The following is a 27,949-nucleotide window of genomic DNA, read 5'->3' on the forward strand; positions in this document are numbered from 1 at the left end:
ATTCGAACAACCTAAAACAACGCAAGCGTAAGGCATTTTTCATGCAAACAATGCACCTTCTCCGTACAAACGCTTTGTCAACTGATCTTTGGTAGACCACCAGCTAGAGTTTTGAATAACTAATGAGGCGGATGTGACGTCACGTGAAACCCAGCAATAAGCTAGTTGTGCCTAATATAACACAAATTTACAGAAATTAACTAATTACACACATTAAACATGTTGCTTCAAATACTGAGGTATGGAATAAAAAAATAACATCTAGCATAATACATTAAAAGTATAACAATCGTAAAGTTAATCTCTCCGCATAATATAAAAGCATTTACCATTTGCATTTTACAGTCTTTTAAAATTCTTCTTCCTGTATCAGTGGTTTTTCCATAGCCTTCAATAGCTGTCCAGTCTTTGCAAGTCTCCAACATCCGTAGTCCAGATGCTACCGACCTCTCAAGTGTCAAGCACGTTTGTAGTGCCATGGTAATGGCTTGGTCGTTTGGATCCAGGCAGGTGTTCTGCTTTAGCTGCTCTTCAACTCTCATAAAGTGTTCAGTTAGTGGAGTCAGCTCCCTTAGATTGCTAAGACTGCTAGCCAATAGGTAGTCCTCGTGGTTTTTAACATCATTGCTAACGATATGTTCCCAGGTAGTAAGACTTTGCAGCATGCTGTGAATCTTTTGCCTCTCTAAGTTCAATTGTGATGGAAAGAGGTCACTACAAATGGTCTCCAGTTTCTCTGACGTGTTCTGACAGGACATCTTAACCAGAGGTATCTCCACTAGAAGGGTTTGACCCATATGGAATTGTTTATCAGCATCTCTGCTGCTATCAGCAACCTCATGAACTCTCTTCTTCACGGCCTCAAAGTGGTTTTCCAAATGCTTTTTGGATGTCAGATATTCTTCATGTTCCATGCTCTGCTGATCCAGCAGCCTCATTTTCTGCTGTAAGTTCAGAATGGTCCGTAGAAGGTCTTTCCTCTGGTTCTCCTGGCAATGCTTAACTTCCGTCACTTGAGAAAGACGCTCTATCAGTGTGTGTCTCATAGGGTCGATAGAAGCAAGTGAGTCTTGTGTTACAGGATATCTTTGCTTCTCAAGGCCAGTTGTTATTTGACGTAAACTCTTTTGGATGGCAGCAAATTCTTCTGTAGAAGATTCCATGGTATGCAAGAGCTCCTCTAGGTCCCAGCATGTGGTTTGCTTACATTTTACGATCCTACTGATCTCTTCATGCAAGGTGGAAAGTTTGTTGATAAGGTGGAAAGTGTCTACAGTACTCAGACCAGGAACCATGTCCTTTGTCTCATCCAGAAGTGTCTGAATGGTAGATAGTCGCTTCTCAGCTTCTTTTAAAGTAGCTTTATGTTTTTGATGGTAGACTCGCAAGTCTGTGGTAGAGCCTCGAAGCTGGATTTCTGTAACTTTACTGGACTCTTTCTCCAAGAGTGAGGCCAGCCAAGTGCTATTATCTGTAATCTGCATGTCCAGTCTCTGCCTAGCAAACAACATTTGGTTCAGTTCTGCACTAACACTCTCTGCCTTCTCGGAGATCTTACTGTATAAGTTCTCTAAGGTCTGAAATGCAGATAACATAAGAGAAGGATCCACCTGGCTAAGTCCTGTAATCTCCTCTTTTAATTTCATAATCACAGAGGACAATTTGATTTGCCGGGAGAATATTTCTGACTGCAGTTTTTTCATGCTGTTAACTTGCTGACTGGCTTCCTCGGGGTAAAGAGATAACTTCTTTTTTCTGGTGATTCTGATCTCTGCTTGCTTTGCCCAAGCAAACCAGCTTTTCATAGTATTAGTGATCTCTGCCAGTAAGTGGTCACTAGGACAGGTAGCATCAGTACAAAGTTTCTCCTGAGCACAATCCAACTGAGATTTCAGATTTTGGAAAACATTGCTAATGTCTTCCTTTTCCTTCTCCCCTAGTGGACATTGGAAAAGTGCATGTGAGAGCTCAAGGAGGTACAGGTATCGTTCATTTATTTCCAAAAACTCAGAGAATGCTATTGTTTCCTGTATGGCGCTTTGGCAGTCTTTTATCTGAGTTGAAGGTGAGGAAGAAGCTGTGTCCAGAACCTCTACTTCACCCAGAAGTGCCTTAGCATCCTTCATTAGTAGAGAAGCTTCGGACATACAATGGTCAGCATGCCTTAAGGTTCTGCCTGCTGTTGCCTCCAAAATCTGCCACTTTTTCTGCAAATTCTTAACCTGGATTAAGCATGTCACTGGACCCTCAGCCTCTCCTAAATAGGGTGACACATGGCAACATGTGTGCATCAGTTCTTCCAGTATGCTCTCCTTCTGCTCCATGCTCTTGAGGAAATCACACAGTTTTTTTGCTTGAATAGCACTGCTTTTCAAAGCAACCCTATATAAAGAGAGCAATAGAGGGGAAAAAAGTACAAATTTAAAAAATGTAAAACCAAACAGATTTTTAAAATGATACAGTGTCTTGCAAAAGTATTCATCCTCCTTGGTGTTTGTACTGTTTTGTTGCATTACAAACTGGAATTAAAATGGATTTTGGGGGGGGGGGGGGGGGGGGTTTAGCACCATTTCATTTACACAACATGCCTACCACTTTAAAGGTGCAAATTGTTGTTTTATTGTGATACAAACAATAATTAAGATGAAAAAACAGAAATCTGGAGTGTGCATAGGTATCCCCCCCAAGTCAATTACTTTGTAGAGCTACCTTTTGCTGCAATTACAGCTGCAAGTCTCTTGGGTAGCCTGAAAATTTGAAGTCAAGTCAATCGGTGCAACCGTCTAGACGCTAGATTGTTAACAGACAGATACACAAACAAACAAACTGCACTGATTACAATACCTCGCCCCCACTTACTCCGTCGCGGGTGAGGTAAAAACTTTGAGGCAGATGGGCTATAAGGGCAGAAGACCACATTGGGTCTTATCAAGCAAGACAAAAACCTGAGGCTAGAGTGGGCACCAAAACCGAACAGTTGAAGATTGGGGGGGGGGGGGGGGGGGAACAATGTTCTGTTTATCCAGTCTCCAAAGTCTTCGGTAGCTATGGTATGTCTCTATTAGCTTAGCATATCTAGCCACTGGGATTTTTGTCCATTCCTCAAGGCAAAACTGCTCCAACTGTTTGGGGAGTCGGCCACACGCTGCTGGGCAAACTCCAAATGTGTTTTCTTAAGCAATGACTTTTTTTCTGGCCACTCTTCCATAAAGCCCCGCTCCATGGAGTGTACAGCTTAAAGTGGTCCTATGGACAGATACTCCCATCTCCACTGTGGATCTTTGCAGCTCCTTCAGTGTTACCTTTGCTGCATCTCTGATTAACGCCCTCCTTGCCCTGTGAGTTTTGGTGGGTGGCCTTCTCTTGTCAGATTTGTAGTGGTGCCATATTCTTTCCATTTTGCTATAATGGATTTAATGGTGCTCCCTGGGATATTCAAAGTTTGGGATATGTTTTATAACTCAACCCTGATCTATACTTCTTCACAACTTTGTCTCTGACCTGTTTGAAGGCTCCTTGGTTTTCATGTTGCTTGCTTAGTAGTGTTGCAGAGTCAGGGTCCTTCCAGACCAGGCCGATTTATACAGACATCATGTGACAGAACATGTGATACTTTGATTGCACACAGGTGGAGCTTAAATCAGATAACTATGTGACTTATGAAGTGAATTGCTTGGCCCAGCTCTTATTTAGGGGTTTCATACGAAAGGAGTGAATACCTATGCACACTCCAGATTTCTGTTTTTTTCATCTTAGTGTTTATGTCACAATAATTTTTTTTTTTAAACCCAAAACAATTTTCACCTTTAAAGTTGTTGTGTAAACCTTTAAACCATGTTGTGTAAATCAAATGGTGCTAACCCTCCAAAAATCCATTTTAATTCCAGCTTGTAATGCGACAAAACAGGACAAACACCAAAGGGAATGAATACTTTTGCAAGACATTGTATATCTGGAACATCTATATGTTGTTTGAACATTATATAAATTCTCACAGGCTCAGTGAATCCAACTCTTCTTCCAGTTCCTGAAGTGTATCTTGGAGGGCCCGTACTTGGTGGTGATATTGTTTGACCTGTTGGAGCTGGCCCTCTTTAACCTGTATTGTGGCTGTAGCATCCAACAGTGCCAAATTCCATCTCTCCACCATACTTTGGTTGCGCTGGGAGATACCAGTGCCTCCACGTTGAGACTGTGAAACCAACTGCTCCTCTACATACTGTCTGCAGCTCTGAATAAGCACACCAAAATATGAGTTTAAAAAAAAAAAATCAACTTTCCAATCACAGTTAGCATGATATACTGAATATAACATTGGTCACTGACTGGGGCATCCATGAACAAACTAAAAGTGGCAACTTTAAAGCGCCTGGTTGTAATTGTTTAAGGATTTTCTTGTTAAGAGAGGCCAACCTAATATATACAGCATGTAAAGCACAACTTTGGGTAATTTGGTCAAATGATGCAAAAGCTGAAACATGCAGAACAAGGAAGAGCTTCTTTATGCTACTTGGGTAAAGGTAAACTTACCTCTGCTTCCTGAAGTTGCTGACTCATCAGTTCAGTGCTAAGCTGGGCTGGCTGATATCGACATTTCAGTATCCTATGAACAGCCCTTTCTAGTTGGTTCTCCAATTCTGTAACTGATGCTTCTAGAAGCCAGGCTGCCTCCCTAGTCTGATATCCCTGAGAAAAAATTCAAAATATGTGTCAGTCCACCAGATTTTCATACTAGATGCTCAGATTATGATTTTGAGTTATACCTGCTGCGTTAAACTACCAAACCTCTGCATGCAGGAAATACAAACCAAAGTGAAATTGGATCAAGGGAAGTTACTGACATGAAATCATATGCATGCAACCCAAAATGTTCCATTTTCCAGGCACTGACTACAGATGATCCAGAACCTTGTGAATCCATCAGGAGACAATCTCGACTGTCGAGTATTGGCAAATTTCCCAGATTTGTTGAGCAACAGACCACAAAATGCTGGTCGGAAGGTCAAGAAAACACATGGTGAACTATTAGCGCCACCAAGCGAATGTTGCGTGAAAACTGCGCTCGCATGATCGACCCATTTTCACTACAAATCAAAATGTCATTCACTGATTTTTATGGCAGAAGATCGATCTATACTTGCTTCAGTCGTGGATGTTATTAAAAGTGGTAAATGTATCCCGTGGGGCGCTGTTGAGGTGATTGTTCATTGATAGTTACTGGATCAGCCAGCAAAAATGATACAAAATATCGTACACTTTTCAATGCCATTTCTATGCATTCTGTAAACAGAGCATCTGGTACAAAAATCCCATGGTGCGATACATATGACAATGACAAACATGTTGTGACAGCATGGCGTGGCCAAGCAGCAGTCTGTGAATGGAGAGCAGGGTCGGGGAAGCAGGGCTTTGAACCGGTTCAAGGAACGAAAACGAAAACCGGGAACTTTTTCTATTTCACATGGAACAGAAACGAAACCAGAAACTTTATTATTTTTTATGTTCCGGAACAGAAACGCTTATTAAAAATAATGGTAACCGGTTAATACCGGTTTTTATTTCGTTCCTCAAAGTTTCCGTAGCCTACAAATAAAAAAGCCATTCTTCTCCTGCGCAAGTTTCTATGACCCGCTGGGGTTCACTTCCTGTGTGACGTTCGCTGACTGAATGGAGAGAGCGGGAAGGTGGACTACTATCACGTCTCCATTACGGAGTGTCTGAGCAAAGAAGAGCCTGAACGATGCAACCTCCCTATTGGCTGTTTGTAAAAATGTATCAATTGTTGCCCTTCCCACGCGAATCATCGCGGGCTCGAGAGACGAGACCTGACGAGTTAGTTCGTTGGTAGCAGAACAAAATGTCTGGACACAAATCGGGTTTTCAGAAAAGGAAAGAAAATAAACGGAGGGTTGAAAATACAAAAAAGGAGGCAGAAAATGCAAAACGAGTTTTAAGGTAGGACAAATGGTTACTTTTTAAGGCAGCCCGCCGTGGCTGCAGGCTTTCAGTTGTGTCATTGAATGGTTACTTTTCTGAGGCAGCCCGCCGTGGCTGCCTGCAGGCTTATTTATTATAGCCCATTTAGTTAAAATAGTTGATATAAAATGTTTATAGTTATAGTTATGTAATGGTTGTCCTGATTTAGACTGGTGTTTTGTTTTTTTTTTTGGGGGGGGGGGGGGGGGGGGGGGGGGGGTTGCGCGATGTTGCACCTGGGTCCAGATTAGGGCAGAACCAGCCCTGGCTACATTTCAGATGTAGTTTGTTTTATGTATGTATGTACTTGCATAGATGTGTACTTGGTCTTACAATATGGCGCCTAACAAAATCTCGCGGCGCGGTGACGTCATGCGGTAGCCCTCTATAGGGCCTGACTAGCCTTTGGTAACACACTAAACGAATTCTCTTTCATTTTTGGCACTTTTTCTGTTTGTGTAGATGGGAAGACATACTGAGAATCCAAATCGCCAACATTTGAAATAATAATTGTTTTGAATTATTTCTTGTCTTATTTAATGAAGGTTGTAATAGAATTAGCCTACACTTGGCTTAAGCTGGATGAGACAGAGACATAACTTTATAGCCATTTGTTAAACAGCTGACAGGGAACGTAATTAACCGTTCCGGGAACGAAATTTTTTTGTTCTAACCGGTTCGGGAACGTCTATTTAATGGTGGAACCCAAAACCGGAAACGTTATAATTCCGTTTCTGTTCGGAACGAACCAATAGGAAAAAAATTCTGGTTCAAAGCCCTGCGGGGAAGGTAAGTGGCTAAGTAATTCCACCTACTGTCAATTACTGTGTGTGTGTGTTTGTTATAGGGATGGAGCATAAAAGGAGAGAGAAAGCAGAGAAAAGGGCCTCTCTCCCCGACCACAACGCATGTGTGAGTGAGTGAGTGAGTGAGTGAGTGAGTGAGAGAGTGAGTGAGTGAGTGAGTGAGTGAGTGAGTGAGTGAAAGAAAGAAAGAAAGAAAGAAAGAAAGAAAGAAAGAAAGAAAGAAAGAAATGGGGCTTTTCCACTACCAACGCGGCTGAGTTGGGCTGAGCCGTGCGGTGCTGAGTTGGGCTGAGTCGAGCTGAGTGGGGGTGTTGGGGTTGCATTTCGACTACAACCGCGCTGAACCGTGCTGGCTGGAAGTGGGTGGACACATTGGGTGGAGTTAGCAAAAGTGGGTGGACGTCACGTGATGTCGTTAGGCGGCACAAACAGTGACATCAGTGACCTTTTAAGCGGTAGCCTCACGACCCGGATAGTAAACAATAAACATGGAGGACATGGAGTCGTTAGTGTTGCTGGTCTTGGTGCTGTGGCTTGTTGTCACCGACAATGCCAACAGATACTGGCAAGAGCGTATAGATGAGGCGAGGCGCATAAGGCTTCGTAATTCTTCTTCTTCCGGGTTTACGGTGTTTACAGATCCCAGCATGCTCGCGGGGCGTGTGTGGGCATGTGAGGACACTCCTCCTCACCAATCAGTGCACAGGGGAGTGTCTCCTCACGCCCCTAGCCCCACTCGGCTCGGTTGGGCTCACTTCAGCCCCACTCCAAAACCGTGCGAGTTTTGGGTGCTGAGTAAGGCTGAAGTGAGCTCAGTCGTGCTGCTCTGAGGTAGTCGAAACGTGAGCCGTGTTGGGCTGAAGTGAGCTGAAGTGAGCTGAAAAAGGGTAGTGAAAAAGGCCCAAAAGAAAGAAAGAAACAAAGAAAGCTGAAAAGCTCAATAAAGTATTTGTGTGTAAACATCAACTCTCGCCTGCCGTGCTTCTGTGCTCCACCCACATCAGAAACTGTTACAATTGTGCTGAAACCCAGGAGCACAGAAGGGACCCACCCCATGGAGTCCTCCCTATTCGAAGAGCTCATCCTTGCCCTCGCTACCACCCAGCAGAACCAGCATCAAGTGCTGATCACCCTCCGAAAGGAACAGGAGCAACGCTTCGAAGCCTTGATGCTAGCCCAGCAGGAAGATTGCCAGGCGTTCTGGCACCTGCTTGCGTCAGCAGGGGCGTCAACCGCCGCTGCCAGCACCCTCATGAAGATGGGACCACAGGACGATCCAGAAGCGTTCCTTGCTCTCTTCGAGCAAGCAGCCAAGGCGTGGGGGTTGGCGCTGGAGCAGCGCGTGGTGCGCCTCCTCCCGCTTCTGACTGGCGAGGTGCAGCTCGCAGCGAGGTGCAGCTCGCAGCGCAGCAGCTCCTTGCTGACAACCAACTGGTGTATGCTGACCTGAGGAAAGCCATCCTGCAGCGGCTCGGCCACTCCCCGGAGCAACATCGCCAGCGCTTCCGGACGCTGGCATTGGAGGAGGTAGGCTGGCCGTTTGCATTCGGCCAACAACTCCGGGACACCTGCCGGTGGTGGCTGAGGGCGGAAGACCGCGACGCAGACAAGATCATCGATCTGGTGGCACTGGAACGGTTTATCTCTCAGCTTCCGGAAGGAATGGTGGAATGGGTCCAGTGCCATCGCCCGGCGTTGCTGGAACAAGCCATCGAGCTGGCGGAGGACCATCTGGAGGCGGCTCCGACGGCAGGCAGATGAGGCATCTCCCCTCGCTTCTCTTCTCTCTCTCTCTCTCTCTTCCCCCCCGTCTCTCGTCCCCCTCCTCACCCTGTTCCCCTGCCACGGATGCGGCGGCTGGCTCCTCCCCAGCCGGCCTGTCGCACCCGTGGTGTCCTCCCATCTCCCTCTTCCATGTCTGTGTTGTCTCCCCCTCAGGTGAGTGACACCCATAACACCAGTGCAGAGGGAACGCCTGGGCCGGTGTGCTGGCACGGCAGGAAATCGGAGCATCTTCAGAGTCAGAGCTCCGCAAGGGAGGTGAGAACTGTAATCCGGATCCCCGACACACCAAAAACCACCCCTGATCAGGCCAGAACGTATCGCATACTGGTAAGTATTCAAGGGGATACATATCACGCTTTGGTGGACTCCAGTTTTAATCAGACCTCAATTCACCAACGCCTGGTGCAAGGTGAGGCACTGGGGAGAGTACAAGCGGTGAAAGTGTTGTGTGTGCACGGGGATGTTCACAATTATCCCTTAGTGTATGTCCGTATTCTATTTCTGGGCCAAATGCATAGAGTAAAGGTGATGGTTAGTCCTTGTCTCACCCACTCGTTGATTTTGGGTACTGATTGGCCAGGGTTTAAAAAACTGATGGAATATTTAACACGTAGTGGGTCCTGCACTAGTAGGTCATGGGAAGATCCCGGTGTGGCATTGACTGGAGAAGCTGTCACAGAGCCATCTATGTCAACACCACGTCAGAGTGAGGAGCAGCCCGCTCCTCCTCCCTCTCTCGGGGATTCCCTTGGGGATTTCCTGTTACAGCAGTCGTGAGACGAGACTCTGCGGCATGCGTTTGACCAAGTGAGAGTAATCGATGGTCAAACTCTTCAGCCAAGCGCGGCACCAACCTTCCCTTATTTTGCTATTATTAAAGATAGATTGTACTGAGTGATGCAGGACACTCAAACTAATGAACGAATAACCCAGTTGTTAATCTCAAAGAGCCATAGGGAACTCGTATTCCATGTGGCTCACTTTACTCCCATGGCTGGACACTTAGGGCAAGATAAAACACTAGCCCGAATAATGGCCCTGTTCTATTGGCCAGGGATTCGCGGGGATGTCTGTCGGTGGTATGCGGCATGCCGTGAATGCCAATTAGTAAATCCCGCAGCTACTCCAAAAGCACCACTGTGCCTCTTCCTCTAATCGAGACCCCATTTGAGCAAATTGGGATGGATCTTGTCAGGCCATTAGATCAGTCAGCATGGGGATATCGCTTTATTTTAGTTCTGGACTATGCAACGTGATATCCGGAAGCACTGCCTCTCCGCGATATCTCAGCACGCAGTATCACGGAAGTGCTCTTCCGCTTTATCTCCCGAGTCGGGATTCCGAAAGAAATCCTGACAGACCAAGGCACTTCATTTATGTCACGCACACTGCACGAATTGTATGGGTTACTGGGGATGAAGTCTATCCGCACCAGTGTCTATCACCCACAAATGGATGGCTTAGTAGAGCAATTTAACCAAACACTCAAGAACATAATCCGGAAATTCGTAAGTGAAGATGCGCGTAATTGGGATAAGTGGCTCAAGCCCCTGTTATTCGCAGTATGAGAGGTCCCGCAAGCCTCCACGGGGTTTTCTCCCTTTGAATTATTATATGGGCGTAAGCCACGTGGCATTCTGGACATGCTACAGGAAAACTGGGAGGAGGGACCTTCACCTAGTAAAAATGAAATCCAGTACGTTCTTGACCTGCGCGCAAAACTTCACATCCTCACGCACCTAACCCAAGAGAATTTGCAGCAGTCACAAGAACGTCAAAGTCGGCTGTATGACAGGGGCACGCGCCTTAGAGAGTTCATGCTGGGAGACAAAGTGCTCGTATTATTGCCCACGTCGAGCTCCAAATTAGTCGCCAAGTGGCAAGGGCTGTTTGAGGTCACACGGCAAGTCGGGGACATCAACTATGAGGTGAGGTGAACGGATAGGGGCGGGGCACTGAAAATCTACCACCTCAACCTTTTAAAACGCTGGAATGAGGGGGTCCCTGTGGCATTGGCGTCAGTAGTCCTGGAGAAGGCGGAGCTGGGGCTGGAGGTGAAAAAGATAACATCTCAGACCACTCCGGTCCCTTGTTGAGACCACCTCTCACCGGCCCAACTCATGGAGGTAGCCAAGTTGCAAGAGGAATTTTCCGACGTGTTCTCGCCCCTTCCTGGTCGTACCCACCTCATAGAACACCACATCGAAACACCCCTGGGGGTGGTAGTGCATAGCTGCCCTTACCGCTTGCCCGAACACAAGAAAAAGGTGGTTTGGGACGAACTCAAGGCCATGCTCGAAATGGGCATAATCGAGGAGTCCCACAGTGACTGGAGAAGCCCAGTGGTCCTGGTTCCCAAGACTGACAGGTTGATCCGGTTCTATGTGGACTATAGAAAGGTCAATGCGGTGTCTAAATTTGACACATACCCAATGCTTTGCATTGATGAGCTGCTTGATCGGTTAGGCGCTGCTCGCTTTTATTTGACACTGGATCTAACAAAGGGATATTGGCAGATCCCCTTGACTCCTCTATCCCGAGAGAAAATGTCTTTTTCCACGCCGTTTGGTTTACACCAATTTGTCACGCTCCCTTTTGGGTTGTTTGGGGCGCCCGCTATGTTCCAGCGGCTTATGGACAGGGTCCTCCGCCCTCATGTTGCCTACGTGGCCGCCTATCTAGACAACATAATAATCTACAGTCACGATTGGCCACGGCACTTGGAACACCTGAGGGCCGTTCTAAAGTCGCTGAGGTGAGTGGGCCTCACAGCTAACCCGAAAAAGTGTGCGATTGGGCGGATGGAAGTACAGTATCTGGGGTTCCACTTGGGCCATGGGGAGGTGCATCCCCAAATTAACAAGACTGCAGCGATTGCGGCCTGCCCGAGGCCCAAGACCAAAAAGGAGGTGAGACGGTTCTTGGGGCTGGCTGGCTATTATCGTAGGTTTCTACCTAATTATTCGGATGTCACCAGCCCGCTAATCGATCTCACTATAAAGGGGGCTCCAGATCCGGTCCAGTGGACGGAACAGTGCCAACAGGCCTTCTCTGAGGTAAAAGCTGCACTGTGTGGGGGACCACTTTTACACTCCCCTGACTTCTCTCTCCCCTTTATTTTGCAGACTGATGCATCGGACAGAGGGCTGGGGGCCATTTTGTCCCAGGAGGTGGAGGACGAGGAGCGCCCCGTGCTGTACATCAGCTGGAAACTGTCAATGCGCGAAAGCAAGTACAGCACAATTGAGAAGGAGTGTCTTGCCATCAAGTGGGCGGTCCTCACCCTCCGATACTACCTGCTGGGGTGCCCTTTCACTCTCTGTTCGGACCACGCGCCCCTCCAGTGGCTCCATCGCATGAAGGATGCCAATGCGCGGATCACCCGTTGGTATCTCGCCCTCCAGCCATTTAAGTTTGAGGTGATCCACAGGCTGGGGGCACAGATGGTGGTGGTGGCGGACTTCCTGTCCCATCGGGGGGGGGGGGGGGGGGGGTCGGACCTGAGTCGGGTGGTGGGGGTATGTGGCAGCGGGGGCGTGGCCAAGCAGCAGTCTGTGAATGGAGGGCAGGGTTGGGGAAGGTAAGTGGCTAAGTCATTCCACCTGCTGTTAATTAATGTGTGTGCGCATGTGTGTGTTTGTTACAGAGATGGAGCATAAAAGGAGAGAGAGAGCAGAGAAAAGGGCCTCTCTCCCCGACCATAACGCATGTGTGAGTGAGTGAGTGAGAGAGAGAGAGAGAGAGAGAAAGAAAGAAAGAAAGAAAGAAAGAAAGAAAGAAAGAAAGAAAGAAAGAAAGAAAGAAAGAAAGAAAGAAAGAAAGAAAAGCTGAAAAGCTCAATAAAGTGTTTGTGTGTAAACATCAACTCTCGCCTGCCATGCTTCTGTGCTCCACCCACATCAGGAACTGTTACACATGTCTACTGAAAGTTTGAGTTTACTTGAGCACAGGAATTCTATTCTCACTGCCAATTTGCTTCCTGTGCACTATCCTTCCCAGAGCTCCTAGGAGATATGTAATCGTCCATCCATTATCCGTAACCGCTTATCCTGTGCAGGGTCGCGGGCAAGCTGGAGCCTATCCCAGCTGACTATGGGCGAGAGGCGGGGTACACCCTGGACAAGTCACCAGGTCATCACAGAGCTGACACATCTTCATCACTTTTGTCTAGTCTATGTCAAATAAGTAGGGTCCGTTATTTATTCTCCAAGGAAGTTTTGTATGTAATTTTGAACTCTGTTGTTTTTAGCAAATTAATGTACTGTTCTACTGTTTGGTTTGGAATTTTTAAACAAAATATCCACAAGCTGGAACTTATGCAAAACTTTGCTGCACAAATACTTACTAATACAAGAAAATATGATCACATCACTCCTACACTAAATGAGCTTGGTTGGCTGACTGTAGATAATATGTTACGCCTGCGTGATATTACTATGGTTTATAAATGTTTAAATAACTTGGCACCTAACTATTTAAGTACAAGGCTTACCAAACGTTCTGATGTTCATAGGTATAATACCGGACGCAAGGATCTCTTAAATGTACCCAAGTGCTGCACTGCAACAGCGCAGCGTGCTTTTTTCTTCAGAGCCGTAAATTCTTTTAATGAATTATCACCGGAAGTAAGGAATGAGGCAACACTCGCTTCCTTCAAGAGGCAAGCAAGACAAGAACTGAAAAGACACTGATTTTAATTTTGTATACAGTGGCATGCAAAAGTTTGGGCACCCTTACTGAAAATGTCTGTTACTGTGAATAGTTAAGTGGGCAGAAGATGAACTGATCACCAAAAGGCATAAAGGTAAAGATGACATTTCTTTTCAGTGTTTTCTGCAAGATTTGTGTATTATTTTTGTTTTGTACAATTGGAGAGTGAAAAAAGAAAAGGAACGCCATGAGAAAAGTTTGGGCACCTCAATACATTTGAGTTCTCGGGTAACTTTTACCAAGGTTCCAGACCTTAATTAGCTTATTGAGCTGTGGCTTGTTCAAATTCTTTGTTAGGAAAGGTCAGATGATGCAAATTTCAAAGCTGTACAAATTCTCTGACTCCTTAAACTTGTCCCTAAAATCAACAGCCATGGGCTCCTCTAAGCAACTCCCTCGCATTCTGAATAATAAAATAATTCATGCTCACAAAGCAGGAGAAGGCTACAAGAACGTAGCAAAGTGTTTTCAGGTAGCTGTTTCCTCAGATTGTAATGTTATTAAGAAATGGCAGTTAACAGAAACAGTGGAGATCAAGGTGAGGTCTGGAAGGTGAAGAAAACTTTCTGAAAGAACTGCTCGTTGCTTTGCTAGAAAGGCAAATAAAAACCCCTATTTGACTGCAAAAGACCTTCAGAAAGATTTAGCAGACCCTGGAGTGGTGGTGCACTGTTCTACTATGCAGCGACACCTGAACAAATATGACCTTCATGGGAGAGTCATCAGAAGAAAACCTTTCCTGCGTCCTAGCCACAAAATTCAGCGTCTCAAGTTTGCAAATGAACATCTAAATAAGCCTGATGCATTTTGAAAACAAGTCCTGTGGACTGATGAAATCAAAATAGAACTTTTTGGCCACAATGTGCAAAGGTACATTTGGAGAAAAAAGGGTGCCAAATTCCAGGAAAAGAACACCTCTCCAACTCTGAAGCATGGGTGTGGATTGATCATGCTTTGGGGTTGTGTTGTAGCCAGTGGCACAGGGCACATTTCATTGGTCGAGGGAAGCATGGATACCAGCAAATTCTGGAAGCAAACATCACACCATCTATAAAAAAAGTTGAAGTTAAAAAGTGGATGGGTCCTACAATAAGACAATGATCCAAAACGGACCTCAAAACCTACAATGGAATACCTCAAGAGGCACAAGCTGAAGGTTTTGCCCTGGCCCTCACAATCCCCTGACCTAAACATCATTGAAAATCTGTGGATAGATCTCAAAAGAGCCGTGCATGCGAGACAGCCCAGGAAACTTGTAGAACTGGAAGCCTTTTGTAAGGACGAATGCATGAAAATCCCCCAGGTAAGAACTGAAAGATTACTAGCCGGCTACAAAAAGTGTTTACAAGCTGTGATACTTGCCAAAGGGGGTGTTACTAGGTACTAACCATGCAGGGTGCCCAAACTTTTGCTTCACGCCCGTTTCCTTTTTTGTCATTTAGAAAATGTAAAAGATGAAAATAAAAAATTGTTTTTGCTTAAAATATAAAGGGAATGAGTCATCTTTAACTTTATGCCTTTTGGAGATCATTTCATCTTCAACTGGCTTAACTGTTCACAGTAACAGCAATTTTGACCAGGGGTGCCCAAACTTTTGCATACTACTGTATATGCATATTTTATATAATTTATTCTAGTATTATATAATTTTATATATTATTATTGTAATTAAGGATGTAGTTTTCTTTATTTATATTTTAATATTACGCTTCATGTAAATTAATTCTGAAAAACCCATTTGGGAGAATTAATAAAGGTGTTTTGTATTGTACACAAACAACCATTCACACCTACGGTCAATTTAGAGCCACCAATTAGCCTAGCCTGCATTTCTTTGGACTGTGGGGGAAACAGGAGCACCCAGAGGAAACCCACGCAGAACATGCAAACTCTACACAGAAAGACCCTCGTCAGCCACTGGGCTCGAACCCAGAACCTTCTTGCTGTGAGGCGACAGTGCTAACCACTAGTACTAACCATGCCGCCTAGATACATAATCATAATACAGACGCTTCGAAGCCTGCCAGTGTCATCTGATAACCACATCATGATGTTACCACTCATTACACTATATTAAACCAAAACAAATTAGTATCTTGTAGCACGGGGCGGCACGGTGGTGTAGTGGTTAGCGCTGTCGCCTCACAATAAGAAGGTCCGGGTTCAAGCCCCATGGCCGGCGAGGGCCTTTCTGTGTGGAGTTTGCATGTTCTCCCCGTGTCTGCGTGGGTTTCCTCCGGGTGCTCCGGTTTCCCCCACAGTCCAAAGACATGCAGGTTAGGTTAACTGGTGACTCTAAATTGACCGTAGGTATGAATGTGAGTGTGAATGGTTGTCTGTGTCTATGTGTCAGCCCTGTGATGACCTGGCGACTTGTCCAGGGTGTACCCCGCCTTTCGCCCGTAGTCAGCTGGGATAGGCTCCAGCTTGCCTGCGACCCTGTAGAAGGATAAAGCGGCTAGAGATAATGAGATGAGATGAGATCTTGTAGCGCTTATTTGCAAACATGAAAAACACATGTAAGAACACACTGAAAAGAGTTCCTGTATAGTTACGCCACTACAACAGCCCTTCACACTTACATCACTGGTGTCCATTACAAGGTGAACATTTGTGCTGATATCCAATAAGGTGTCCAGTGCTGATGCTTGGGAAGGCTGGTTTGCTGTCCTCGTTTGTTTGCTGTTGTCCTTGAAACCTTCACACTGATGATCTCCTTCACTTCCAGACGCATTTCTTTTGGCTTTGGATCTTTCTTCCGGCTAAGCATTTAGAAAATAATTGTAAAGATATTTGCAGAAAAAAGCAAAGCTTTTTTTTTTGGTGAAAAAAAAAAGTCCCAGGTCAACACATGTAAATGTATATTCTAGTTGCAAAGTTACAACAGACGCAGAAATGAACAGCCTTATTGAGAATTCCCTATGTGAGAGAGTTCCCTATGAGAGATCTCGGGGCGTGGTGTGCCTTGAGCAACGTAGACAACAGCTGTGCTGCAGGTCCGTACAACTAGTTGCTGCATACAATATCAAGCTTTTACAAGCAAAACTGACAGATGCAAGGCCACAACAACCACCAAACTGAGCACGTGTTATATAACAAACCTTAAAAATCTAACTCTGTGTTAACACACTTTTATCAAATGCACTCTGCAGTAAAAAGACAAACAGAGGAGTTTACACAATAGGCATAATGCAGAAATGTACAAAACGAGAATGATTTAAAAGAATGAATGCATGAAATTACGCACATTTTGGAGAAGAAAAGTTCAGACATGCTCTCCTTTTACCTTTACCAAATGTTAAAAATTAAATACCAAGCCATTATACTTTTATATTTGGCATTATCCATGACACAGTGAGAAACAGCCACAAGAATCCCAATGAGAGATTTTTTTTTTTTTTTAAATAGGACATTCTTTGGGAACCTCTGAATATCAAAAAAGAGTATTCATGCATGAAATGCTTGTAATTTATTTCAAATGACCTTTTCAGGAAATTATTCAAATGTGCTGCAGCATCACCTAATAAAATTCCGAATTTAAAAAAAAAAAAAGACTTAAAAATGTCAAACTAATAAAGGGAAACATTTTTCTGTGCTGTGAAAAAAACTGGAAAGTTCCATCTAGAATGTTTAACATGAAGTGTTGAATGGGCGACCATGAATCTGATCCAGGCTTGTAGTACTCGAGTCCAGACTTAGATTCGAGTCTGACTTGAGCCCTAATTTTAAGGACTCGTGACTTGACTTGGACTTGAGCACTGATGACTCAGACTTGTGCATTAACTGCATTCGGACTCGTAAACTATTTTTATTATGGCATGTTTTTGTAACATGCCATAATAATTTGGCATAAGATATTTATATTTATATCTACATTAAGTTTTATACTAATTTCCTGCAAGAGAATGCACATTCACCTGTTCATACATCATGTTCAAGAACAAACTAACGTTAATGGCGCTAAAATGCCTGGAGAGAAGCCCCAAGGATTGTCCGCTTTGCTTATACAGACTTTTTATGGAGTTGGAAAAAAATGCACTGCTATGTGTTCCATATGTAGAAGAACTATTGAAGAAATGATGGGGATAACCTCGAACTTCAATCGTCATTTGGTAAGACTCCACCCAGAGAAGGAAGTGACACGCTATGTTCATTGCTCTGTTGATAGCGGGGCTTGCTTGCTGACCGATTAACTAGCTAGTGTTAACCCTCTCTCATGTTATTTGCCCTGTTGATAGTGGGCGGGGCTTGATAAGCGATGAACAAGCTTTTTATCTGGAGCCTATTAACTAAAATAGGGCAGTCAAGCAGTAACGTTAGTCCAACACAGTAGCAGAGACAGTTTCACATAAAGGCAGCAACAGCCACCGTCAAATGGTGCGGTTGGAGTCTTGTCCTCGGACTCAAATCGGATCGGATCAATAGTGGACTCATCTCATCTCATTATCTCAAGCCGCTTTATCCTGTTCTACAGGGTCGCAGGCAAGCTGAAGCCTATCCCAGCTGACTACGGGCGAAAGGCGGGGTACACCCTGGACAAGTCGCCAGGTCATCACAGGGCTGACACATAGACACAGACAACCATTCACACTCACATTCACACCTACGGTCAATTTAGAGTCACCAGTTAACCTAACCTGCATGTCTTTGGACTGTGGGGGAAACCGGAGCACCCGGAGGAAACCCACGCGGACACGGGGAGAACATGCAAACTCCACACAGAAAGGCCCTCGCTGGCCACGGGGCTCGAACCCAGGACCTTCTTGCTGTGAGGCGACAGCACTAACCACTACACCACCGTGCCGCCCTCAATAGTGGACTCGACTCGAAATTTTCTTTAATGATTTGGACTTGACTCGGATTTGAACACTGAGGACTTGAGACTGGACTCGAGACTGGACTCGGACTCAAGGATTAGCGACTCGACTACAACACTGGTCTGATCCCTCACTCAGTGACAAAACAACCATTCTTGGCTTTTCCATTGTGTCATGGAGGACCACACTGGCAATGAATTAATGCAATGAAAAGTAAATAAAGGTCAATGCATGCGAAGATACCTGGAAGCAATCATGGCTCTCCAAATCCTTGGCTTGCTCCTTTGAGCTCGCTTCTGGATGGATGCTGAAGTCCAGCTGTAAAGGTACCGCAGTTGTTATCAGTGAATCAGACTCAGCTCTGGATGTCTCTGAAATGTCCCCTGAATTAGGAACTTGCTTCTGAATGGTGCATTTAAAGTCTGTTGATTTTATACTGGGAGGATGAGTGCCTGTGGCACTGTCATTTTCTTGGTATTGGATTGGATTCAACAAGTCATTTTCTGCCTTAGAAATCTGAAGAACCTCTGGTACTGGACCATGTGAAATATCACTTTGTGTAGGTTCACTTCCCTGTCCAAACCTAATATTGTTTTCTTCTAATTGTGCCTGTTCAGTGTCCAGGTCATTCATGTTTTTGTCAGCTGGTTTTGTGGTATCCTGTGTGTCCTCTCTGTCCCATTCTATAGTTAGAGTGTTCTTCTGGTAGGAAACAGATCTGGCATCAATCAAATCTGTTGTATCACTCTGCTGATTTTGTACCAAATCTGCCTCTGTAACATCCCTGTCTGATAACTTTGAAGCTTGTTGACTTGACAAATCTGCACCTCCAGAGGAACTATCTACATCAACAGGGGTTTGGACTTGAGCATTTCCAGTCTGAACTGGTTGCGTTAATTCTCGAAGTAAAGATGACGACATCTGTTCTACACTGTTTGATGACAATCTAAGATCCTCCTTACTTTTTGTTGTTCCTGATTTAGAGTCCTTTGCATTTGAAGTGGGATTTTTAGAACTGAATTCTTTGGCACCTCCAGTTTTAGGAAACTCCATCGACTCCTGCCCAATAGGTTTCAATATGGGTTGATCAACATCCAGAACGATAGTACAGATCTCATCAGTCTCAGGGCTACTTTTGGTTTCACTCTTCATGCATGGCACATTAGATTCAAACTTGTTTGAATCAGGTACCTGATTTGACAAGTCAGTTCCAGTACTAGAGATTTCAAGACCCTCTGGTAAAGGACAATGTGAAATATCAGCATCTCTATGTGCTGGGTCAGTTCCTAATCTGAATATATAATCGTGTTTTGATTTTGCTTCTCCAGTGTCTGGGTCATTTATATTTTTGTTATCTAGGTTTGTGGTCTCTTGTCCATCGCCTTTGTCCTGATCTAGAGATGTAGTGTTTTGCTGGTAGGAAACAGATCTGGCATCAATCAATTTTGTTGTGTCAACTTCCTGATTCTGCAGCACATCAATGCCTGTCATATCCTTTTCTGATAATGTAGAAGGTTGATGACTCATCAAGTCTGCATCTCCAGTGTAACTTTCTGTACAAACAGCTATCTGACCCAACATCTCAACTGCCCTAGAACTTTCAAGAACCTCTGCATTTTCAGTCTGACTCGGTTGCACGGATTCTGTTTGTTCGGTCGACTGCATTTCCTCTAGACTGTCCATTGACTGCATCAGATCCTTGTTAGAGTTGGTTCCTTCTGATGTAAAGTCCCGTGATTTAGCAGTAGAATTTTCAGGACCAAATTCATTATCATCAGCTGACTGGTGGTGCTCATGTTTAAATGCAGGTTGATCAACATCCAGAATGATGGTATACACTTTTGCAGCACCAGGACTACTTTGGTTATCACTGTCCATGTGTCCCATAAAAGCGTCAGGTTGGTTTGCATCAGGTATCTGACTCAACGAGTCTGTTTCTGTTCTACAAATGTCAAGAACCTCAGCTACTGTAGTATCTGAAAACTCAACTTCTCCTTGTGTGTTTTCACTCCCCTGTGTCAAACTAATAGTGTCTTCTTTTGATTTTGCCTGTTCTGTATCTGCTTCAGTTCTGTCACTTGGGATTGCCTTCTCTTGCCCTTGTTGTTGGTGCTGATCAGGAGATTTTTCATAGGGAACAGATCTAACATTAATCTCAGCTACTGTATCAATGTCCTGATTTTGCAGCATATCCATGTCTGTAATATGCGTTACAGGTGACATCGAAGTTTGTTGACTTGACAAATCTGCATCGCCAGTGGAACTTTCTGCACAAACAGGAACTTCGACTTCCTGAGAATATATTTTTTCAGGCTGACATATTTGCAATGATTGTGTAAGTGGACTTGATTGAATTTTCTCCAGACTGCCCAGTGATTTCAAAAGATCACCTTGAATGTTTGTGGTTGTTGTTGATTTAGAATCTATTGCATTGTCAGTGGGATTGTCAGAACTAAACTCATTAGCCTCTCCACCTTTGGGAGATTCCACTGACTGCTGCCCATCAGGTTTCAGCATGGGCTGATCAACATCCTGAATGGACTTACAGACTGTCTCAGTCCCAGTGCTACTTTGGTTGTCACTGTCCATATGTACTGTCCTCGATTCAGACTCAGTTGCATCAGGTGTCTGATTCGACAAGTCAATTTCTGTTGTGGAAATTTCAACAACTTCTGATATTGGGCCATGAGAAATATCAGCTTCTCTGTGTGCGGGTTCAATTCCCTGTCTGGACATCATATTATCTTCTTTGATATTTGCCTGCTCTTGTTCCATTTCTGCTATAGAAATTCGAAGACCTTCTTTTGCTGGATCATGTGAAATATCACTTTCCCTGTGTGTGTATTCACTTTCTTGTCTGAAATTGATGGTGTCCTCTTCTGCTTTTGTCTGTTCACTTTCTGGTTCTTTTGTGATTTTGGAAATTGGGTTTGCTGTCTCTTGTCTGTCTTCTGTGCCACATTCTAGCTGATAAGAAACACTTCTGCTATCAGGATCTTTTGTTGTATCATTTCGCTGATTTTGCAGCACATCCACTTCTGTGAATGATCCTTGTGTTGTGTCTGTAGCATCGAGATGTTTTGTGCTCGTTGTCTGATGATGTACAGAGCTGCCTTCACTGATTTGTTTGGACATTGTTTCACTCTTCCTGTCTTCGTTAGTATTTGTCTGATCTGTGTTCGGTCCTCTCTTGGTTTTCTTTCCTTTCTTAATAGACCTGGAATGCTTGGAATAACGGCCATCTTTTGCTTTGGCCCGTTCAGTGTCCCGTACATTTGTGCTTTTATCATTTCCAATTGCTTTCTGTTGTCTCTCTTTTCTGTCCTGATCTACAGATGAAGCATTTGGCTCACAGGAAATGGATATGGCATCAGGTTCTTTTGTATGACCTGCCTGAATTTGCAGCTCATCTGCCTCTACAGAATCTCTGTCTGATGATGTAGATGCTTGAGGATGTGACACATCTACATCTCCACAGGGATCTTCTGTACCAGCAGGGGTTTGGATTTGTTTAAGATGAGCATTTTCAGTCTGACTCGGTTGCACGGATTCTGTTTGTTCGGTCGACTGCATTTCCTCTAGACTGTCCATTGACTGCATCAGATCCTTGGTAGATTTGGTTCCTTCTGATGTAAAGTCCCGTGATTTAGTAGTAGAATTTTCAGGACCAAATTCATCATCATCAGCTGACTGGTGGTGCTCGTGTTTAAATGCAGGTTGATCAACATCCAGAATGATGGTATAAACTTTTGCAGCACCAGGACTACTTTGGTTGTCATTGTCCATGTGTCCCATAAAAGCGTCAGGTTGGTTTGCATCAGGTATCTGACTCAACGAGTCTGTTTCTGTTCTACAAATGTCAAGAACCTCGGCTACTGTAGTATCTGAAACATCAACTTCTCCTTGTGTGTTTTCACTCCCCTGTGTCAAACTAATAGTGTCGTCTTTTGATTTTGCCTGTTCTGAATCTGCTTCAGTTCTGGCACTTGGGATTGCTTTCTCTTGCCCTTGTTGTTGGTGCTGATCCGGAGATTTTTTATAGGGAACAGATCTAACATTAATCTCAGCTACTGTATCAATGTCCTGATTTTGCAGCACATCCATGTCTGTAATGTGCGTTACAGGTGACATCGAAGTTCGTTGACTTGACAAATCTGCATCGCCAGTGGAACTTTCTGCACAAACAGGAGCTTCGACTTCCTGAGAATATATTTTTTCAGGCTGACATATTTGCAATGATTGTGTAAGTGGACTTGATTGAATTTTCTCCAGACTGCCCAGTGATTTCAAAAGATCACCTTGAATTTTTGTGGTTGTTGTTGATTTAGAATCTATTGCATTGTCAGTGGGATTGTCAGAACTAAACTCATTAGCCTCTCCACCTTTGGGAGTTTCCACTGACTGCTGCCCATCAGGTTTCAGCATGGGCTGATCAACATCCTGAATGGATTTACAGACTGTCTCAGTCCCAGTGCTACTTTGGTTGTCACTGTCCATATGTACTGTCCTCGATTCAGACTCAGTTGCATCAGGTGTCTGATTCGACAAGTCAATTTCTGTTGTGGAAATTTCAACAACTTCTGATATTGGGCCATGAGAAATATCAGCTTCGCTGTGTGCGGGTTCAATTCCCTGTCTGGACATCATATTATCTTCTTTTATATTTGCCTGCTCCTGTTCTGCTATAGAAATTCGAAGACCTTTTTTTACTGGATCATGTGAAATATCACTTTCACTGTGTGTGTATTCACTTTCTTGTCTGAAATTGATGGTGTCCTCTTCTGCTTTTGTCTGTTCACTTTCTGGTTCTTTTGTGATTTTGGAAATTGGGTTTGCTGTCTCTTGTCTGTCTTCTGTGCCACATTCTAGCTGATAAGAAACACTTCTGCTATCAGGATCTTTTGTTGTATCATTTCGCTGATTTTGCAGCACATCCACTTCTGTGAATGATCCTTGTGTTGTGTCTGTAGCATCGAGATGTTTTGTGCTCGTTGTCTGATGATGTACAGAGCTGCCTTCACTGATTTGTTTGGACATTGTTTCACTCTTCCTGTCTTCGTTAGTATTTGTCTGATCTGTGTTCGGTCCTCTCTTGGTTTTCTTTCCTTTCTTAATAGACCTGGAATGCTTGGAATAACGGCCATCTTTTGCTTTGGCCCGTTCAGTGTCCCGTACATTTGTGCTTTTATCATTTCCAATTGCTTTCTGTTGTCTCTCTTTTCTGTCCTGATCTACAGATGAAGCATTTGGCTCACAGGAAATGGATATGGCATCAGGTTCTTTTGTATGACCTGCCTGAATTTGCAGCACATCTGCCTCTACAGAATCTCTGTCGGATGATGTAGATGCTTGAGGATGTGACACATCTACATCTCCACAGGGATCTTCTGTACCAGCAGGGGTTTGGATTTGTTTAAGATGAGCATTTTCAGTCTGACTCGGTTGCACGGATTCTGTTTGTTCGGTCGACTGCATTTCCTCTAGACTGTCCATTGACTGCATCTGATCCTTGGTAGATTTGGTTCCTTCTGATTTAAAGTCCCGTGATTTAGCAGTAGAATTTTCAGGACCAAATTCATCATCATCAGCTGACTGGTGGTGCTCGTGTTTAAATGCAGGTTGATCAACATCCAGAATGATGGTATAAACTTTTGCAGCACCAGGACTACTTTGGTTGTCATTGTCCATGTGTCCCATAAAAGCGTCAGGTTGGTTTGCATCAGGTATCTCACTCAACGAGTCTGTTTCTGTTCTACAAATGTCAAGAACCTCAGCTACTGTAGTATCTGAAAAATCACCTTCTCCTTGTGTGTTTTCACTCCCCTGTGTCAAACTAATAGTGTCTTCTTTTGATTTTGCCTGTTCTGAATCTGCTTCAGTTCTGTCACTTGGGATTGCCTTCTCTTGCCCTTGTTGTTGGTGCTGATCAGGAGATTTTTCATAGGGAACAGATCTAACATTAATCTCAGCTACTGTATCAATGTCCTGATTTTGCAGCACATCCATGTCTGTAATATGCGAAGTTTGTTGACTTGACAAATCTGCATCGCCAGTGGAACTTTCTGCACAAACAGGAACTTCGACTTCCTGAGAATATATTTTTTCAGGCTGACATATTTGCAATGATTGTGTAAGTGGACTTGATTGAATTTTCTCCAGACTGCCCAGTGATTTCAAAAGATCACCTTGAATGTTTGTGGTTGTTGTTGATTTAGAATCTATTGCATTGTCAGTGGGATTGTCAGAACTAAACTCATTAGCCTCTCCACCTTTGGGAGTTTCCACTGACTGCTGCCCATCAGGTTTCAGCATGGGCTGATCAACATCCTGAATGGATTTACAGACTGTCTCAGTCCCAGTGCTACTTTGGTTGTCACTGTCCATATGTACTGTCCTCGATTCAGACTCGGTTGCATCAGGTGTCTGATTCGACAAGTCAATTTCTGTTGTGGAAATTTCAACAACTTCTGATATTGGGCCATGAGAAATATCAGCTTCGCTGTGTGCGGGTTCAATTCCCTGTCTGGACATCATATTATCTTCTTTGATATTTGCCTGCTCTTGTTCCATTTCTGCTATAGAAATTCGAAGACCTTCTTTTGCTGGATCATGTGAAATATCACTTTCCCTGTGTGTGTATTCACTTTCTTGTCTGAAATTGATGGTGTCCTCTTCTGCTTTTGTCTGTTCACTTTCTGGTTCTTTTGTGATTTTGGAAATTGGGTTTGCTGTCTCTTGTCTGTCTTCTGTGTCACATTCTAGCTGATAAGAAACACTTCTGCTATCAGGATCTTTTGTTGTATCATTTCGCTGATTTTGCAGCACATCCACTTCTGTGAATGATCCTTGTGTTGTGTCTGTAGCATCGAGATGTTTTGTGCTCGTTGTCTGATGATGTACAGAGCTGCCTTCACGGATTTGTTTGGACATTGTTTCACTCTTCCTGTCTTCTTTAGTATTTGTCTGATCTGTGTTCGGTCCTCTCTTGGTTTTCTTTCCTTTCTTAATAGACCTGGAATGCTTGGAATAACGGCCATCTTTTGCTTTGGCCCGTTCAGTGTCCCGTTCATTTGTGCTTTTACCATTTCCAATTGCTTTCTGTTGTCTCTCTTTTCTGTCCTGATCTACAGATGAAGCATTTGGCTCACAGGAAATGGATATGGCATCAGGTTCTTTTGTATGACCTGCCTGAATTTGCAGCACATCTGCCTCTACAGAATCTCTGTCTGATGATGTAGATGCTTGAGGATGTGACACATCTACATCTCCGCAGGGATCTTCTGTACCAGCAGGGGTTTGGATTTGTTTAAGATGAGCATTTTCAGTCTGACTCGGTTGCACGGATTCTGTTTGTTCGGTCGACTGCATTTCCTCTAGACTGTCCATTGACTGCATTTGATCCTTGTTAGAATTGGTTCCTTCTGATTTAAAGTCCCGCGATTTAGTAGTAGAATTTTCAGGACCAAATTCATTATCATAAGCTGACTGGTGGTGCTCGTGTTTAAATGCAGGTTGATCAACATCCAGAAAGATGGGACAAACTTTTGCAGCACCAGGACTACTTTGGTTGTCATTGTCCATGTGTCCCATAAAAGCGTCAGGTTGGTTTTCATCAGGTATCTCACTCAACGAGTCTGTTTCTGTTCTACAAATGTCAAGAACCTCGGCTACTGTAGTATCTGAAAACTCAACTTCTCCTTGTGTGTTTTCACTCCCCTGTGTCAAACTAATAGTGTCTTCTTTTGATTTTGCCTGTTCTGGATCAGGTTCATTTTTGTCATTTGGGATTGGTATCTCATGTGTCTGTTGTCTGTGCTGATCTGAAAATACAACAGATCTATCATTAATCTCTTCTCTTCTATCAACTTCCTGATTTTGCTGCCCATCCATATCTGTAATATCCCTGTCTGATAAGGTCAGAAGTTTTTGACTTGCCAAATCTGCATATCCAGTGGAACTTTCTGCACAAACAGAGGCTTGGAGTTCTTGAGGATGAGCATTTTCAATCTGACCTGTTTGTGTTGATTCTGTAAGTTTTGTCAGTTTAATTTTTTCTAGATTGCCCAATGACTTCATGGGTTGTTGTTCACTTTTTGGTGTTTCTAATGGAGACTCTGTTGCATAGTCAGTGGGATTGTCAGAACTGAATTCATTAGCATCTCTGGGTATGGGAGATGCCACTGAGTCAGGTTTCAGTATAGACTGATCAGCATCCAGAACGGTTTTACAGACTTTTGCAGTCCCAGTACTACTGTCCATGTGTAATGTAGAAGGCTGTTGACTTGACACATCTGCATCTCCAGAGGAACTCTGTGCACCAACAGTGAATTTGTGTGGAGAAAGAGCATTTCCAGTCTGGACTAGTTGTACTGATTCCATAACTGCGGATGACTGCAGTCCCTCTAGAGTAATGTCATTACTGCGTTTTATATTTTCCTCTTCTCTTGTCGATGCCTGACCATGATGCATAGTAAAAAATAAAAAAAGGTTTAGTTAAATTTTGTTGAGAAAGAGAATCTACAGACTCAAACAGTGAACTTTCTGGACTGGATGTGTTCAGAACAATGTTAAACACAGATTTAGGAGCAGCAGCTCTGAGGTGATGATCTGCACCAGTGGGCAAACCACTTAGCTCAGTACACTGTCCATCATCTGTCATCTTCTTTCATGAATTTCAGGGAATGCTTGATTTAATTTGAACATTTTATACGTATGCTGTTCTATTGTGCTCACTTGATTGTCATTTTTGTGTCTCTTCTTTCCATGCCATCCTCTATATTGTGAGCAACTATCTGCATTGAATATTAGCATACATATTTCAGTTATTCCATGAAATCGAGTCGTATATGAGCTGATAGCCGACGAGGCACTATAAGCCATGTATGACAAGATTGAGTGGAATAACTGTTTTGTTATATCCACATTCACTGGATTTTGAGAAACAGAACATTTTTATTTTTTTGCAAATTCGATAAATAAAAACTTTATACAACAAAAAAATTATTTCCGATTAGAATGCAAACAAACCGGTGAAATGACAGGAGCAATTTGAGAAAAATGCTATAATAATAATTCTTGAAAAAAAAAAAAAGATACGTTCTTACCATCCAATACTTTTATTCCATATTTTGTTGCTTTTTTGGGGTTCTGTTTTCGAGCAGAGTCTTTATTTCGTCCTCGGTTGGTTCAGTAACACACGCTGCCATTTTATTCTTCTTCTTATGAGTTTTTTGGTGGTTGGCAAACCAATTTAAAGGTGCATTACTACCACCGACTGGGCTGGAGTGTAGAACAGAAGATATTGGGGGGACTGATATTCATCCATCCATTATCTGTAGCCACTTATCCTGTTCTACAGGGTCGCAGGCAAGCTGGAGCCTATCCCAGCTGACTATGGGTAAGAGGTGGGGTACGCCCTGGACAAGTCACCAGATCATCACAGGGCTGACACATAGAGATACACAACCATTCACACTCACATCTACGGTCAATTTAGAGCCACCATTTAACCTAACCTGCATGCCTTTGGACTGTGGGGGAAACCGGAGCACCCGGAGGAAACCCACGCAGACACGGGGAGAACATGCAAACTCCGCACAGAAAGGCCCTTGCCGGCTGCTACAAGTAGGCTCGAGCCCGGACCTTCTTGCTGTGAGGGGACAGTGCTAACCACTACACCACTGTGCCGCCCTGGGACTGATATTCTTTTAGTTATTTCTGTTTCTTTTAAATACTTGATACCAAAGTGATATATCTGACTTGACGTGCTCCGCCATTTTGATTTTCTCTACTCATGGCATATGAGCTGATATCCTAGTAGTAGAGTAGCCAATCAGAGTGCACGATTGCTCATAT

At 43.9% G+C, this 27,949-nt stretch overlaps 1 protein-coding gene across 11 annotated transcripts in view; it reads right to left on the reverse strand.

Annotated features, from left to right (window-relative positions):
* Positions 1–27,949, reverse strand: part of LOC132883748 (nesprin-2) — a 379,369-nt gene that overhangs the window by 219,298 nt on the left and 132,122 nt on the right. For 10 of the 11 annotated variants that reach the window (XM_060917719.1, XM_060917720.1, XM_060917721.1 and 7 more), the window contains 5 exons: positions 18,338–26,548; positions 15,860–16,039; positions 4,531–4,686; positions 3,996–4,231; positions 330–2,382 (listed from right to left, as the gene is read on the reverse strand). In XM_060917719.1, the coding sequence (XP_060773702.1) occupies positions 330–2,382; positions 3,996–4,231; positions 4,531–4,686; positions 15,860–16,039; positions 18,338–26,548 (10,836 nt within the window). The remainder of the gene's footprint in view (positions 1–329; positions 2,383–3,995; positions 4,232–4,530; positions 4,687–15,859; positions 16,040–18,337; positions 26,549–27,949) is intronic. The other variant, XM_060917723.1, reaches the window with a different exon arrangement.

This window comes from Neoarius graeffei, chromosome 3 (assembly GCF_027579695.1).
Source record: "Neoarius graeffei isolate fNeoGra1 chromosome 3, fNeoGra1.pri, whole genome shotgun sequence".
Lineage (NCBI taxonomy): Eukaryota > Metazoa > Chordata > Actinopteri > Siluriformes > Ariidae > Neoarius > Neoarius graeffei.